This window comes from Poecilia formosa, unplaced genomic scaffold (assembly GCF_000485575.1).
Source record: "Poecilia formosa unplaced genomic scaffold, Poecilia_formosa-5.1.2 Scaffold892, whole genome shotgun sequence".
In the NCBI taxonomy this organism is placed as follows: domain Eukaryota; kingdom Metazoa; phylum Chordata; class Actinopteri; order Cyprinodontiformes; family Poeciliidae; genus Poecilia; species Poecilia formosa.
Genome location: NW_006800831.1, coordinates 1 through 14,984, shown reverse-complemented (window position 1 = coordinate 14,984; position 14,984 = coordinate 1). Strand labels below are relative to the sequence as shown.

The following is a 14,984-nucleotide window of genomic DNA, read 5'->3' as shown; positions in this document are numbered from 1 at the left end:
GGATGGATGGATGGATGGATGGATGGATGGATGGATGGATGGATGGATGGATGGATGGATGGATGGATGGATGTTTAATTTGTGTTTTTGATGTTGTAAAGTGTCCTTGGGTGTTTTGAAAGGCACTGACAAATAAAATGCATTATTATTATTATTATTATTATTATTATTATCATTATTATTATTATTATTATCATTATTAGTTTCATGCTTAGTTAAAATGAATTGTATAAGGCAAGTCACCACTGTTAAGAAGTATGTCACCCGGGTAATAGTGATGGCAAAAACGTACTGGTATAAAACAAGTTGTAAAGTGGAACCATGCTTTATCTCAGTTGCTAACTGGCTTTGGTCTGAAAGTAATATTTGTATATTGATTAAATAATTTCTGCGACAGACTGACGACCTGTCCAGGGTGTACCCAGCTTCTTGTCTGGAACGTTACCTGGAGATAGGCACTAGCAACCCTCCCGACCCCACTAAGGGACAAGGGTGTACAGAAGATGGATGGATGGATGGATGGATGGATGGATGGATGGATGAAATAATTTAAAATATTTTTTTCTGTTCAAATGGGGTAGGTTATTACAATAATCTAATCAGTTTATAGTTCATAAATATAATTAACATAGGAAACTTCCTGAAGCTTTTGACACTTCTGCTCTTAACTGTCATGGAGGATGAAAAGAAGGTCCTCAGGAATGTAGGTGACTGTCGGGTTGCCTGAGTTGTTTGAATTTTTTTCTAACCTTCTGACAGTGTTGACAAAACTTGGGACAAACAATAAATATAGCCATAAAAAAATCACCATTATTTTTCTTTCTTCTCATTTGATTTTAACCCTTTCATGTATAGTGGTCACTACAGTGGACAGCTTTCTAAAAGCCATTTTCTTGTGCTTCTTGTGGATTTCTATGTTATAAATGCACACAGACCACTAAAGTAGACACCAATGCATCATTAAATACATTATCAACTACTTGCCATCAGCTGCAAATGCAAGAAATTATTTTTGTTAAATCCAATATGGCCGACAGACATAAAAGCATGCCAACCGACCTTGTCCCTCCGTCTATTGTAGACGACTCTTGAAGGCAAAAAAAACATATTGTGACATCAGATAGCCTCTAATGAGCCATACTACTGATGTATTTTTCAAATAACTTTGTATTTGGAGAAAATTACAATTGATCACCTAAAAAAAAATGAAATAATATATATATATTTTTTTTTACAAAATGTTTTTCCTACCTTTTTTAATGCCTGCCTTAAGAAAATAAAAGAAATAAAAAAAAAATCCTGACACAAAGGATCATAATTCATGCATGAAAAGGTTAAAAAATATTTTTTCATCAAATCAAAATGTTGCCCTCCTGAATAAAGAGAATCTAGTGGGTGCTTAACCATCACAAAATAACATAATTTATTGTGGCGTGCACTTGTTTAAGAAATTATACTCCCCAAAATGTTTAAAATTTGTTTGTTACCCCTTTATTTTATAAACTGAATATTAGTTGGAGATATTTAGATTTTTGTGCTCAAGTAATTTAATAAATGATTTTAGTCCTCTTTCCACCTCTGTTGATTCAGAAGTTACTGGAAAATGCTAGAATTGTCATTATAAATTAAAATAATGGGTAACACTTTATTTGAAGGGGTGCGGATAAGACTGACATGACACTGTCTTAAACATGACATAACACCTGTCATGAACATAAAGAAGTCTTTATGAATGTTTATGACAGTTGTCATGAAGTGTCATTCGGTAAATAATGACACTTTTAATGCAAAATTGCTCTAAAAAGTTGCATTGAAAGTCCATTAAAAGTGCCAACTTTGCATGATTTTGTAAGTTATGATAATGCAAAGTTGGCATTTTTAATGGACTTTCAATGCAACTTTTAGAGCAACTTTGCATTAAAAGTGTCATTATTTACCGAATGACACTTCATTACAACAGTCATAAACATTCATAAAGACTTCTTTATGTTCATGACAGGTGTTATGTCACGTTTATGACAGTGTCATGTCAGTCTTATGCACACCCCTTCAAATAAAGTGTTACCAAATAGGGTACAAGCTTTAACCAAAACCTTGTGTTTTTCAAACTCATTTAATGTACTGCACAAAATTGATGCTGAAATTAAAAAGGGACTTGTCCTGACATTCTCACTATTTTTCCAAAGTGTCACAAAAGCAGAGATAAGGCTATGTCACAACATTAAACAAATAACGATAATAAATGCATCTAACTTGAATAAAAACATCAACAGTTGCACCTCCAATGGCAAAATGGCAACTTGTTCCACTTTAGTTGTTTTTTGTAAACTCGCCTGCCTCCCAGCGCAGAGCCATGGCGCTCTTCCGTCTTCCTCCGGTGTAGGCCTCAGGAAACTGAAAGGCAGGTAAAGATTTCCTTCTGTTATTACACCGTTATTACTATCATCTGTCTGCTCTCTTCTCTCAACTTATTTGACTTCCAGCCATTCCACACATGGAAATCAGCATGAACTGTCTGCTCAAACGCACCACGGTAAGGTGTGTGTTTTGTTTTTTTCCCATGACTGAAACGTTTGGATGACTGGTCCTCTGCTGTTAGAAGGTTTATGTGATGCACCACAACTGATGTTGATCTCCTCATGCAGTATTTGCATTGATCTCAGCTACTGTTGTTTTTTGAGAGCATTCAGGGTCAGCACTCTTACACAGTCACAGGATTTTAGTCATTTTATTAAGAAAATAACTTGGCTGATATTTGACTCTGCATTGAGTACATTATTTTCCCTTGATCACAGAATACTGCATCACTTTAGATGAAGGTTGGGCGACATCCATTCTTCCAGTCATCATGCCTTCCTCACACCATAGTATCTTGTTTGGGTTACAATCTGCTGAGACAGGCTTATGATAAGTTTTTCCTCACCATGTTTTTTCATGTGTTTCAAGTATGTCAGATATGATGCACAGGTTCTTCCTATAGTTTTTCACTGCTTCAACATCACCAATCTACGTGTTTCAAAAAATAAATGAAGCATGAATATAATAAACTGAAAACTTTCAAATAGGAAGGTGTTGTCATGTTATTATTATTATTTTTTTTTACCAGTTAAACAAATTAAACCAATTTTCATGCATCTGGCGTGAGTCTTTTTAGAGGTTTTTCTTCTGATCACTTTGATCACACAAGCATTAAGGAGAATAGCCCTAACTTTGGATTAATGTGCATCTCATCTTACAGCTAGCAAACAGAGATGACAGAGATTGAATCTGACTAGAATCAGAATCAGTGTAGCTAAAAGAGAGAGGAGAAGGACGGTTTTCTTCCTAGGAGACTGAACTCACCCTGTGATCACAGGATAAGGCAGAGCGATCCATCCTGTGGGTTGTTTTCATTGGCGATGATGGAGAGGACTTGCATTTAACTGGTACAATACCTATTAATGAGATTGCACACATGAATTATGAATAAACATAAAATGTTGTGAGTGATGTAATGTATTGAGTATTTTACTATTATACCTGAGGTATCAAATGTCAAAGTGTCCATGCGATTTGACAGGCCAGTTTCTGTGCTGAACATGTCTTTACCATACAGTGTTGCCCTTTCCTTTCTGAGCTCTTCCTCCCTCTGCTTCACCATCCTTATCTCTTCATCTACCAAGGAGATTGTGCTTCTTGACCGCAGTTTGAAGAAGGGGTTATTGAGGAACATTTTTTCCTGGGGCTCTTCACAGGTTTTATTAAGGGAGAACTCAGAGGCACTTCGAATGATCAAATTAGATGTTTCAAGGATGATTAGATTGGAACTGTTTTCCTCAGAGCACCATTCTACAGGCCCAGAAGTTGTGTTGTCGTTGCCACTTTTTGAGCTGAATGTGAAATCATTTCTTGGGTCTACAATTATAACATTGTTGGCAGACACTTCATGCTTTACCGGTTCTTTTGTTGGTGAGGACGTTATAATAAATGATGGAGTCAGAGGAGTGCTTGTGGATCGAGGGATACTTCGTGATGGAGCACAATCTGTTGATTTTCCCATCCTGGCCAGTCCCCTCTCTCTTTTCAAGTTTTCCTCCCTCTCCATTGAAATACGAATCTCCCTTTCAATCGGTGTTTCAGCATCATTAAAGGGGGACCTGTAACTGGAATCATCCAGGCCAGAGTCTTCTGAACAAGGGCTGAATTGGGTGTGAGAATAATCTGTGACCAGGTTTAAACTCTCCAGATCCCGCGCTTTCTTGGGAGTTCTTTCAATATTGCGGACTGGTGTATACATGAAGCTGTGACTGCTTTGGAGGTGTGACTGCTTTGTTACAGGTAAGACAGTCTTATTTTTCATTTGCGCCTCCATTTCTCTCCATTGCTTGCGAGCTAACTGGAAGTCTACGTGTTCTGTACTGACATTTTCACTCTTTGTCTCCTGAATTACACAGAAGTCTTTGGGTAGCTTCTTGATTGTTTCCACACTGGTGTTCTCTTGGAGTTTGGAGTGGTCATGATTAGCATCTCTGTAGCTTTCACTTTCATCTTCAGATATTTTTGACAAACCTTGAAGGCTGAAAGGGCTGTACTTAACCTCTTGAGGGGGTTTTGGAGAGGAAGGCACTACCTCAGGTTGTTCCAAAACGTCTGGTACTTTTGGGACCTCAAAGCTAACCTCTTCAAAGTTGCTACTCTCCTGATCATTATAGTCTGTCTCCTCAACTTTCTGAACAAAGAGCTCCTGGGCACTCAGCTGAAGACTATCCAAATATGAGTCATCATCTTCTTTATTTATGGAAGAAGAGAAAATTGCTCTCCATTTTTCATCTGTATCACTGTCAGAAGAAGCTGCTGCAATCTCAACTCTCAAACATTCATCTATGTCTTCGGGGTTATGGTAGGACTCATTTGACACATCTGACATCACCTCTTCTCTTATACACTGCTCTAATGGAGACTCTTCGTGAAAAGGTGGTTCAAATAGGATTTCATCTGGCTCTGGGCCTTCATCTGGATATTCTGCTAGACTTTGATAGGGCTCATCATCTAAATTGATGATATCTCCTGCCTCAGGGTCAAGTTCACCGTACAAATCCAGCTGGGGGTCATTGTCAAGTATAGAGTATTGCTCAAGCTCATTGCCTTGTTCAGATTGAAGGTCTTGTTCGTGCTCAGGATAATCTGGCATTTCAAGTTTGTCTTTAGTTTCTTGGTCAGTTTCTTGCTTTGACATGTTCACCAGACCATCATCTTCCTCTGGCTCTGGATACTGTTCTGATTTTGGCACCATTTCAGGCTTAACACACTGCTCTGACTCATGACCCTGATCATGATCTTGTGTGTCTTGCCTCCTACAGCAGGCCTCGTTCTCACAAACACTGTCAGCACTGGAAAGGGTATCAGACAGAAATGAGTTGATTGACTCATTCCTATTGAGCTCTTCATGCCCTTGCACTAATTTTAATGTGTCTTTTTCCTCTTGACAGGGCATGAGGGTGCAAAGACTGCTTTCAGAGCAGTTACTGTTGTCAGCCAGGCTTGTACTGCTAGGAACATAAGTTAATGATGAGCTAAATATTGCTTCCTGAGAGTCTAATAAATCTGTTGTTAACCCAGTTAGCTCATCACTAGCGCTGCAATCTATTTCATGCACAGGTGAATCAGACACAGCACCCTCCATTTCACAGTCCATCACCAGCTTTGATTGTTCGGCTGTTTCCATGGTGACAGAAATGAAGTTGTGATTCTCAGTTGTGCTGCAAGGCTCTTTCAGTACTTCTTCATCTGCCTCTTTATCCACAGAGGTAGCTTTCTGTGTAAAAACAAAGAACAGAAAGGAGAACAGTAAAATCATGAACTTTGTGTCCCTTTAACTGCAAATGCAACGCTCAGATTTTTTTCTTCTGTCCGTACCTCATATGTCTTGTTGCATTTAATGTAATTTTTGGTTACTTAAAAAGTGAAATGAGATGTTTATTTTTTGTCTGTAAATAAGAAACAAACAGCAGATCAAGTTTACAGAATTAAAGAGGCAAATTCCTTATTATTATGTCCTTAGTGGTTTAGTATTTTTCAGCAAGGGCAAACTGTCAGGCAGCAACAGCACCGCCACAGGAACAGCGCTGGATGGTGTCATACCATTGTGACAATCTGAATTCCAGTCTAACTTTCCTTTAGTTCCCTCTGTGGTGAGTTCATTAATGTGTGTGTTGTGTTCAGGGCTTGGCAGCAGGAGGTTGTGCTTGCTGTTGCTATGCTTTCTGAATGCTTTCCTTTCAGTTCTGTGTAAAAAGAGAGGAAGTTCAGGAAATGCAACTAAATTAGATGGTTTGATGTGTGTTCTTATGCAAGGGTGCTGGACTGGGTCAGCCTCCCACACACACTCCGAGATAAGAAATTGTCCCTGCAAGATGACAAGCTGTTCTCATCCCTCCTCATTTTTCACACAAACACACACTTGCTTTACTAGATCCTGTGTCAAATGTCACTGATTCATTTCTCTGCCCTGAATGTGACTATATGTAAACAAGTCATAAATAAATTGACTTGAGGTAGATTTGTCAGTGGTCCTACTCAATTGTAAACAGCCGTGGGGATTCACTTCACATGACCTGTTCAAGCCCTTCCTTCCTTCCTTCCTTCCTTTCTTCATGATAGAATCATAAAGATTATATCTTTATGATTCTGTGCAATCCTTTTGGTTAATGAATAGGCTTTCCTTCCTCAGGCCTATTCATTAATTTTGTAACTTTAAAACAGGTTTTAATGTTACAGGAAAATAACATTAAAATAAAGAGAAAATGTTCATTATCATAATGCATTCTAAACAGTGTTATATCTCATGCAATGTTTCTTGAAAGCCACCAATGGGTGCTTGAATCTAAATCAGTTTGCAGCAAAGACACAACTGTTCCAGCAGGGTGTGTTCAGAGTCATTTCTTATTTTATGAACATAATGTGCCGTTATCTCAAGGCTGACACTCTCACAACTCCTGAATGTGTCATGTTCTGTGTGTTTATTTTTTGAGTTTTTCCTGTGTAGTCCTGTTCCTGAGTTTCAGTCCTGTCCTCCCCGTTGATTGCTCCCCAGGTGTGTCTCATTCCCCTGATTACCCCGTGTGTATTTAAACCCACCTGTTGTCTGTGTTCCTTGTCGGGTCCTTGTCTAATGTCAGTTGCTGTCTACGTCTGTTGCATGCTGTCTATACTCTCCAGTGGAACTGCAAGTCCTGGTTTGTGTTCGCTCACATGTTGTCCTGTTATTCAGTGCTACCGGCAATTTAGCTGTGTGCTTGTTCTGTCTGCTGTGCTGCTTGTTCTTGGACTGTTTGAGCATCTTACCATTAAATCATTCATCATCATCACAATAACCTGGGTCTTGGCGTCTCTCCTCACCACCTACCATACCATTTCATGACAGAATGTCACAATGCAGATTTAACAATGACAGTATCATTATTAATTACGAGCTTAAGAGCACCATTTATTTCCTGCATAAACTTTGACTAAAACCAAAAATATACTACACACTTAGATACAACCACTTCCCGTGTGTGTCTCTAAACATGAACCTATAGATGCTGGCTCCTCACAGGACAGATTGTTGGTCCTTATCACATGTCATCAGTTGCTAAGATCTTGGTGAGTTAACATAAAATGAGTACAATGATACATTCTCACAAGCTCCTTCAGGGACACGTGCCTGCAACAGACTGAGTGTCATGGTAACCATCAGCAGGCCTGACACTCACTGCAATGCTCAGCTGTCACCTCCTCCCCCTCAACACCTCATCAGCAGACTGCTAAATGTGATGGGAAGCAGGGCTGCACTGAAATGCCAGGGGGAATAATGGAAATCAGCATAAAACACAACAGATAAATTCAAGCTGATGCAACTATTCAATGTATAACTACGAACATCCACTTTCAGCCTGTCCAGCTAATTAAATGAGGATGTAGAGCACTGAGTAGTTACTCAGTGCAGCAGAGCGACAACAGGAAGTCTAAAAAGACAGAGGATCAGATATAACTCAGGAAAAAGCTGAAGAAAGTAATAACTTTAATATCTTGTTCTGCTGCATAATGGTTAACATGAGGTTGTCAGTATTCACCCATTTCTTCCTCCTCTGTTTAATCCTGTTGAGGGTCATGGGAGGGCTGGAGCCTATCCCAGCTGTTCCTGGGCAGAAGGCAGGTATGGTCGTACGTCAGACACACCACCAGACAACTAGGAAGCAACACCACCTCACCTGAGGACAACCTGGAGCTAATGACCCTCGCCAGTGTGGGGTATGATTATTGCTGGGGAAGACTGGATTGGTGAATAGATAAACTGAAGCTAATACAACTTATGCATGAAATGGACACAAGAATGTGCACAAAGAAATGTGCATAAATTCAAAATTAATGTATATTACTACATATATTTCTCTATATTTCTTGTTGGAAATATAGAGAATATATATTACAGTTTGAAAAATGTATTCCAGGAATCTGACTAAACAAAGTAAAATTTTTCTCACAGTTTTTTTTATAGACAGTGGCAGGATCTAAGGAAGCAGCCAAAACAAGACATGTTTTATTTCCGTTATCTGAACTGGGTTCATCATATTGCAACAAACAAGTGATGTGGTGTCATCTAAGATGGTTTGAACCATTAGCTGTCCCAAACACTCCTCATCAAGGAAAGGTACTTTTGACTGTTGGAAGAAAAACCCCACAACATAAATATCAAATTTTATGAACTGTAAAAGTTTTTTGTTATTAACCTATTTAGCAAAATGTTCCGTTTTCAAGATGTCTTCATAAAAGAGGTAAAGGCAAATTTAATAAATCAATATGCTGAAAGAACTTAATCTCTGTGAGAGATTGTCCACATAGTAACAATATCCTGGAACATAATGTTGCACTGGGAGGAGAAAACTCTGAACCAAAATTTAATACAACAAATACACACACATGTATTTTACAGAAATGTTATCAAGCCTTCATGCATGAATTATGATCCTTTATGTCAAGATTGTTTTTTCCAAATGTTTTTGATTTTCTCAAGGCATAAAAGTTGGGAAAAATTATTGTAAAAAGAAAAAAAAATCTTGGATTTTTTTTCTAGGTGATCGGTTGTAATTTTTTTCTAAATACAAATTTGTTATTTGGAAAATACATCAGTAGTAGCAGTCTTGAGGGGTTACTACATTTTTTTTTTTACCTGCAAGCGATTCTACAATAGAAGGAGGAACTGGATATTGCTTTTTAATTTTTCTGCCATTTTGGATTTAACAAACATTTTCTTGCTATTGCAGAAATGCAAGAAAATGCAGTGTATAGTATGATGCACTAGAGTTCACTTCAGTAGTCTGTGTGCATTCATAACATAAAAATCCACAAGAAACACAAGAAAATGGTTTTTAGATACTGTAGCTGTCAAATGCAGTGACCTCTATGCATGAAAGTTTTAAGATGAGGCTAAGGAGAAATGACGCCCTTCTGTGGCTCATGTGATTAGCAGTCATTAGAGAGCAACAACCTAAAGTGAAACTCACTCCAAATCAACTTTTTCTGGTGATAAACTGTCTAAATATATTACTTATGATTCTATCTTTATGATTCTGTGCAATTCTTTTGGTTTGGCATTGTTTTGCCTGAAACCGTCTCACTATGGGTCTCTCCGGTCAAACAGTCTTTAGGCAGTTGAATTTTCCTTTTGGTTGCAGCAATACTCCTTGATACAACTTGTCTTTTCAAAGCCCCAGTGGATGTTGGCAGACAACCATTCACACTGAGCCAGGCTCTGGTTCTTTTGGAAGTTTTTCCTTTCCACTGTCACCACATGCCTGTCCAGGATGAGTGAATGCTGCAAATAAATGACTCCATGCAGTCTGTTGGGTTTCCATAGATTGAAACTTTTTAAACACTGTGAATAATAAACTGAATTTGACTGACTGCATTGATAACTGTGTATAATTGGACTGAACTGACTTTTTCTGGTAACAAGATGATTGAGTCCTAAATTGGACTCAATCATCCAATTGAGTCCAATTAAATAAGATGAATCAAACTGAATTTCTTTTATTTTAATTATTTTCCAAAATTATTTATATAGCAATGTCAGCTCATGGAACCAATGCACTACAAAAACAAACTGTAAAGTTTGTTTCTATTTATTCTTCGATCAGTTCCTGATACTGTCAACTTTATCAATGATGACAAAATTTTCCATATTTTTCCAGCAGCTTAATAGTTAGTTTTCTTATTGAGTCTGTTTATTTTCCATAAAGATGTTTATGAAAAATATGGAACACTTTGTGTGTTAGAAAAGCATCCAAACAACAGCAATATCATGCTTCTCCCAACCCATTTGATCAAAGCACTGAAATTATACATAAAGTATTCCCCAGCATAAATAAGCGTTATTTTTTTAAATCATGTTGCTCACTGTGGGGGCTGCCAGAACTTGTTTTGTCTTCAAAGACACCACAAGTGCAAAATCACAATAACTCTGTCATTATAATGACTACACTCACCACCCACATGCACACAAACTTACACACACACACACGCACACACACACATGCACACACACACAGCCAGACCTGCACAGAAAGCAGAGGCATGCTCTGACTCTGCTCCTGTCTGTTCCTTCATCTCAGAGTGGAACGCTCCAACAGATCAAGATCACGTGGAGCTGCTGAATGTTTGTGCTCCTGTGTTATAAGTACTGATTGCACTGCCACAATACACAAACGTGCACCTAATGGCAGCAAAAAGCATGAATAAAAACAGTATGGAGGCAAGTTTTTTTTTTTAAAGTTCTACAGTTAGAAAAATAAAAAACCCTCTTTTCATTATGACTCTGAACCAATTGTCTGCACTAGGATGCACTATGTAATGTGGGCAGTGATATAAAAGGCTGAATGTCTGGTTGTTAATCAGTGGAATAGACTTTCAGAACACTGGACAGCAACAAAATGATCATTGAACTGATGAAACATTTTAAAATCAAAATCTGCCCTAAAACACACACACACACACAAATACATCAGAGAAATGCCGTCTAAAGGCAGAATATGAAATCTGGATGAATAGCATAAAGCATTCATAATTAATGTGTGGAGAATATCTACGTAACCACGGCGGGCATCTAATGATCGGACAATTTGAGCCTTTAGTATTGATTGCTTTATCAGCTGATTACCCTTAGCAAGTTTTTTAAATTTTTTTTATCAGCAACAATGTATCTTACCCCATATGAGAAGTGTGATAGACAGTAATGATCCATGGAGACACACTGACACTGCACATAATCGACACACAGCCTAGTCTCAGTCTAGGACTCTGCTCTGCTCTGAGGTTTGCTGCATCCCTCCGTGCACATCCACTCAAAACACATGACGTGATTCTCGTTTTAGCAGCTGAAGCCGACAATGCTGAATACACTGAGGTACTACCAAAAAAATTCTGCTCAAGTTCTGAATGACAGTGTTTGTGTGTGTTTGTTTTAATGAACCTACCTGAGCCAAAGTGGTGGGCTAATGCAAAAGGATCTGCTCTGTTTCTAAGTGCTGCTGTGCACTGACAGCTCTGACTGGAAGCTGCTGCCTCTGATTGGATGGCTACTGAAGGGGAGGCAATGCACAGGAGGCAGCCAATACTGGGGCTTTCTCTGATAAACACACACTGAAGAGGAGGAGAGCTAACCTTGTACTCAATGCCATAGCTCACTCAGTTAAATCACCTGCTCACACTTCTCTGCAAATGAGTTGGGAAGTGATGGAAAATTACAGGATGTTCGTGCAATTTGTCACAAATGTACTTAAATTAATTAGCAATTTAAGTACATTTGTGACAAATTGCACGAACATCCTGTAATTTTCCATCACTTCCCAACTCATTTGCCTTTAAGATCTTCACTTTATTTTCAAGCTGATCTGATATTGTCTTATCTATCTTCCTCAACAAAGGTTTAAATATCAGCCACAGGGAATTAGTCAGTTCAGCCTGAAAGTCCTTGTATTAACTGGACGTATTTAATCAGGCATGAGCCACAGCGGAGGAGGTGTGATCATTTTCTACCATTTTCCCCATCCCAATAGTAAAGAAATTAAATAATTTTGTCATAAAATGAAACATCAAACTCTCAGTACTTCCATCTGCCTAGTGATGGAGCTGTTTCAGAGTAAATTCTTCTGTATCAAGGGATGAAGCGATGAAGCGTGAACAAACAAGCAAATGAACTTTAGAATCAGTAGAATGTTTTTCTTCTTCCTACGTGGGTTGGATTAGAAACAAAATGCTAAAACAATACCACCAACATGTTTTTATCCTGCAGGAAAGCAACTTTATTGATGTTGATATAGAGGTTATTTCTGACAAAATTTTTACCACTACAGATTTTGACATCAGTTAGAATCAGGAGCTTCTGTATTCACTGACCCTCTGCAGAATGCTGAACATCTTCTACTGGATTTAAGGGAAATCCTGAGTTTGTCATGTCGGCTTCACCATCCAACATTTTTATTTAAAACACGAAAAACCACTTATCACTGTGACCCAGAACCAGAAAGAACCAATAGCAGAATCTGAACATTAGTTAAACAGCATCTTATTAATAAGCAGTGGCCTACTATAAATACACTTAGACCAGGTAAGCACCAGCTGGTTAAAAATGACTCCAGTTGACACTTTGTGTTATTGCCACCTCCTGGCAAAGACCTGTCATTACATAATCTTAAAATATCCAACAGTTTGCATCTATAATTAAACAATTCCAATAAAAGAAAAAGAAGCCTAGCAGAACTCTGTCTCATCTTGTTGTTGAGCAGAGCTGCTGCGGTCTGATGCAGCCTGAGTCTGCAGGCTGCGCCTCGCCCTGGCCCTGTGTGGAGTGACTGCCTTTCCCTGGCATGTGGATGAATGTTGGCTTGTGGAGCTCCAGATCCCTGCAGTGTGTGTAGCTGTCTCCAGCTGGCTGTCCTCCTCCAGCAGCCCTGGCTAGCCCCACTTTGGGTTGGAAGATTTTACTGATGCATCCTTCTGGGTGGTAGGACAGAAGTTCTTCTCTGTAGTGCAAATTACCAAGACACTTGTGGTGATCATTGTAATCCTCTTCACCATCACTGTCGCCTATGGTCACTAGCTCAGCTTGAATGTCTTCCTCCTCTTCATCCGGAGCATTTTCATAGCCTATGAAAATCATTGTGACTGGTTCCTCCTCTTCCTCCTCTGGCAGTGTGTTGAAGAGCTTCACAGTGTTTTCTGTGGCTGGGTGGATGTGGAAGTCACTCCGTGTCTCATCAGCTGTGGTTGAGTCTCTGATGACTTTGGGTAGAAGTCGATTTAACCCCCAGTGAATCGGCTGGGTTGCAGGCATTACGTCAGAACTCACAGTAAGTGGCAGCGGACCACCCGGCTCTGCAGTGGTGGTGTCTGCCTGGCTGCGGGGTAATCCTGATGAGGTTGTAGCACCAGGGTCTGACCTTCCTGTTAGATTCATGTTATTTTTGAATTGTCCTGCAGTGTTACAACAGTGCCGCTTTGCTTCCTCATCAGGCTGAAAGGCACCTGAAGTGAAGTGCTGGTGAGGTTTAGGTGGAGGTAACTGCTCTTGTAGGTCTTGAATAAAGGCTGATTTTTCTTTATGCATTTGACTTGGTGCCCTTGGTGTTGCTGGCCTGCTGTTTCCTGTGTATGGCACAGAGAACACCGGATGATGGGACTGAACCTCAGAAGGCACTGTTTGGTCTGTGACCTGATGCAGAAGCTCTTCCACTTCAGTGCTGGACATCTCTCCCAGCGCGCCATCAGGGACTGTGTCCTCCATCAGCGGCAGCACGTACACAGACGTGCGTCCATCATCGTATACCTTTAACCCTCTCTCGTGAATGCTGTCTGGGTTTACGGTCGCTGAAGAAACCACCTGATTTCTGCCCGTTCTGTTATTATGTTCTACACTGATTTGAATTGCAAAGGTTGCTGAAACAGAGAAAAAGACGTCCGTACAGTGAGAACAGAAACATTACAGAGTTATAGTGAATAAAATGAAGTTGACTTAGTTTATTGGTTTCTTAGATGAAGCAATAACAATTTTCTTTTTCTTCTACCCAACAGAATACACAGGATCTGTTACTGGATTATAAACAGCCAGATTAATGACTCTTCACATGATTCTGTTTTTATTTACTGCTTCTCATTAGTGATTCTATGATGTATATATGACTTTTTATTCTTGTGTTTTTATGACGTAAAGCTCTTTGAATTGCCTTGTTGCTGGAATGTGCAAATCAACATGATTTATTGGTTTTGTTCATACATTGATGCATAAAAAACTTTGACACTGTAGAACAAGCATAAGACACACTAGCCAGAATGCAAATTGTGGTTTTTAGTTAGTAACTATATTTATAAGTTTTTTTCATTAGGTAAACAATGAGGTGATCCACTCTTCTGAAAGACTCGGATCATGATTTACAAAACATTGTGCTGTGTTTAACTGCTTTAATATTTGCCACCAGATTCTGCATCTGTTATTTGTGCCTCCCCAGTTTCCACCTGAATATTCTGCCAGTAGTGGGATTATTTTGCTAAACTGAAAAAATCTCTAAGCGTGTCCAGTGTCTGGTGAATCAGACCTTGTTTTGTTTCAGCACTGTTGGCTTCTTTAACTCCAGGGATTTCTGCTTTGCTTTGAGAAAATAACAATGGGATGTTTTGGGTTTTGAGAGGAGAATATGGCACATCTGAAAACAAAAGAAAAATTTGTAAAATTAAACACGTTAAAAGTTAAAGCATCATTTCAGATTGATCAAAATGGCTTTAAGAACACGGTTTCATGACATTAACAATGTCGTGCTCATGTTCATATTTTTAAGTCCATTATGCTATCCTCCATGTTCACTGATCCCCTTGCTAAAGATGTGTAAAAGGCCTCAGATAGGGTTGCCACCTTTCAGAAATCCAAAAGGGACGCCCTCCACAGTGCGTCGTCCTACTCTCACGGGGTGGGA

At 39.1% G+C, this 14,984-nt stretch overlaps 2 protein-coding genes across 2 annotated transcripts; both read right to left on the bottom strand.

Annotated features, from left to right (window-relative positions):
• Nucleotides 1–2,105: 2,105 nt before the first annotated feature.
• On the bottom strand, nucleotides 2,106–11,599 carry LOC103131983 (uncharacterized). The gene is made up of 4 exons (XM_007543734.2): nucleotides 11,493–11,599; nucleotides 3,520–5,794; nucleotides 3,343–3,434; nucleotides 2,106–2,394 (listed from the first exon to the last, which is right to left on the bottom strand). Exons 2-4 carry the CDS (start codon nucleotides 5,702–5,704, stop codon nucleotides 2,311–2,313), a joined length of 2,361 nt encoding a protein of 786 aa, XP_007543796.1. The 5' UTR covers nucleotides 5,705–5,794; nucleotides 11,493–11,599; the 3' UTR covers nucleotides 2,106–2,310.
• Nucleotides 11,600–12,295: 696 nt separating this feature from the next.
• LOC103131986 (palmdelphin-like) lies at nucleotides 12,296–14,748 on the bottom strand (the record flags this gene model as incomplete). Its single annotated transcript, XM_007543738.2, has 2 exons — nucleotides 12,296–13,953; nucleotides 14,610–14,748. Coding segments are annotated over 2 exons (1,308 nt in total), but the record flags the coding sequence as incomplete, so codon positions are not given.
• Nucleotides 14,749–14,984: the final 236 nt, after the last annotated feature.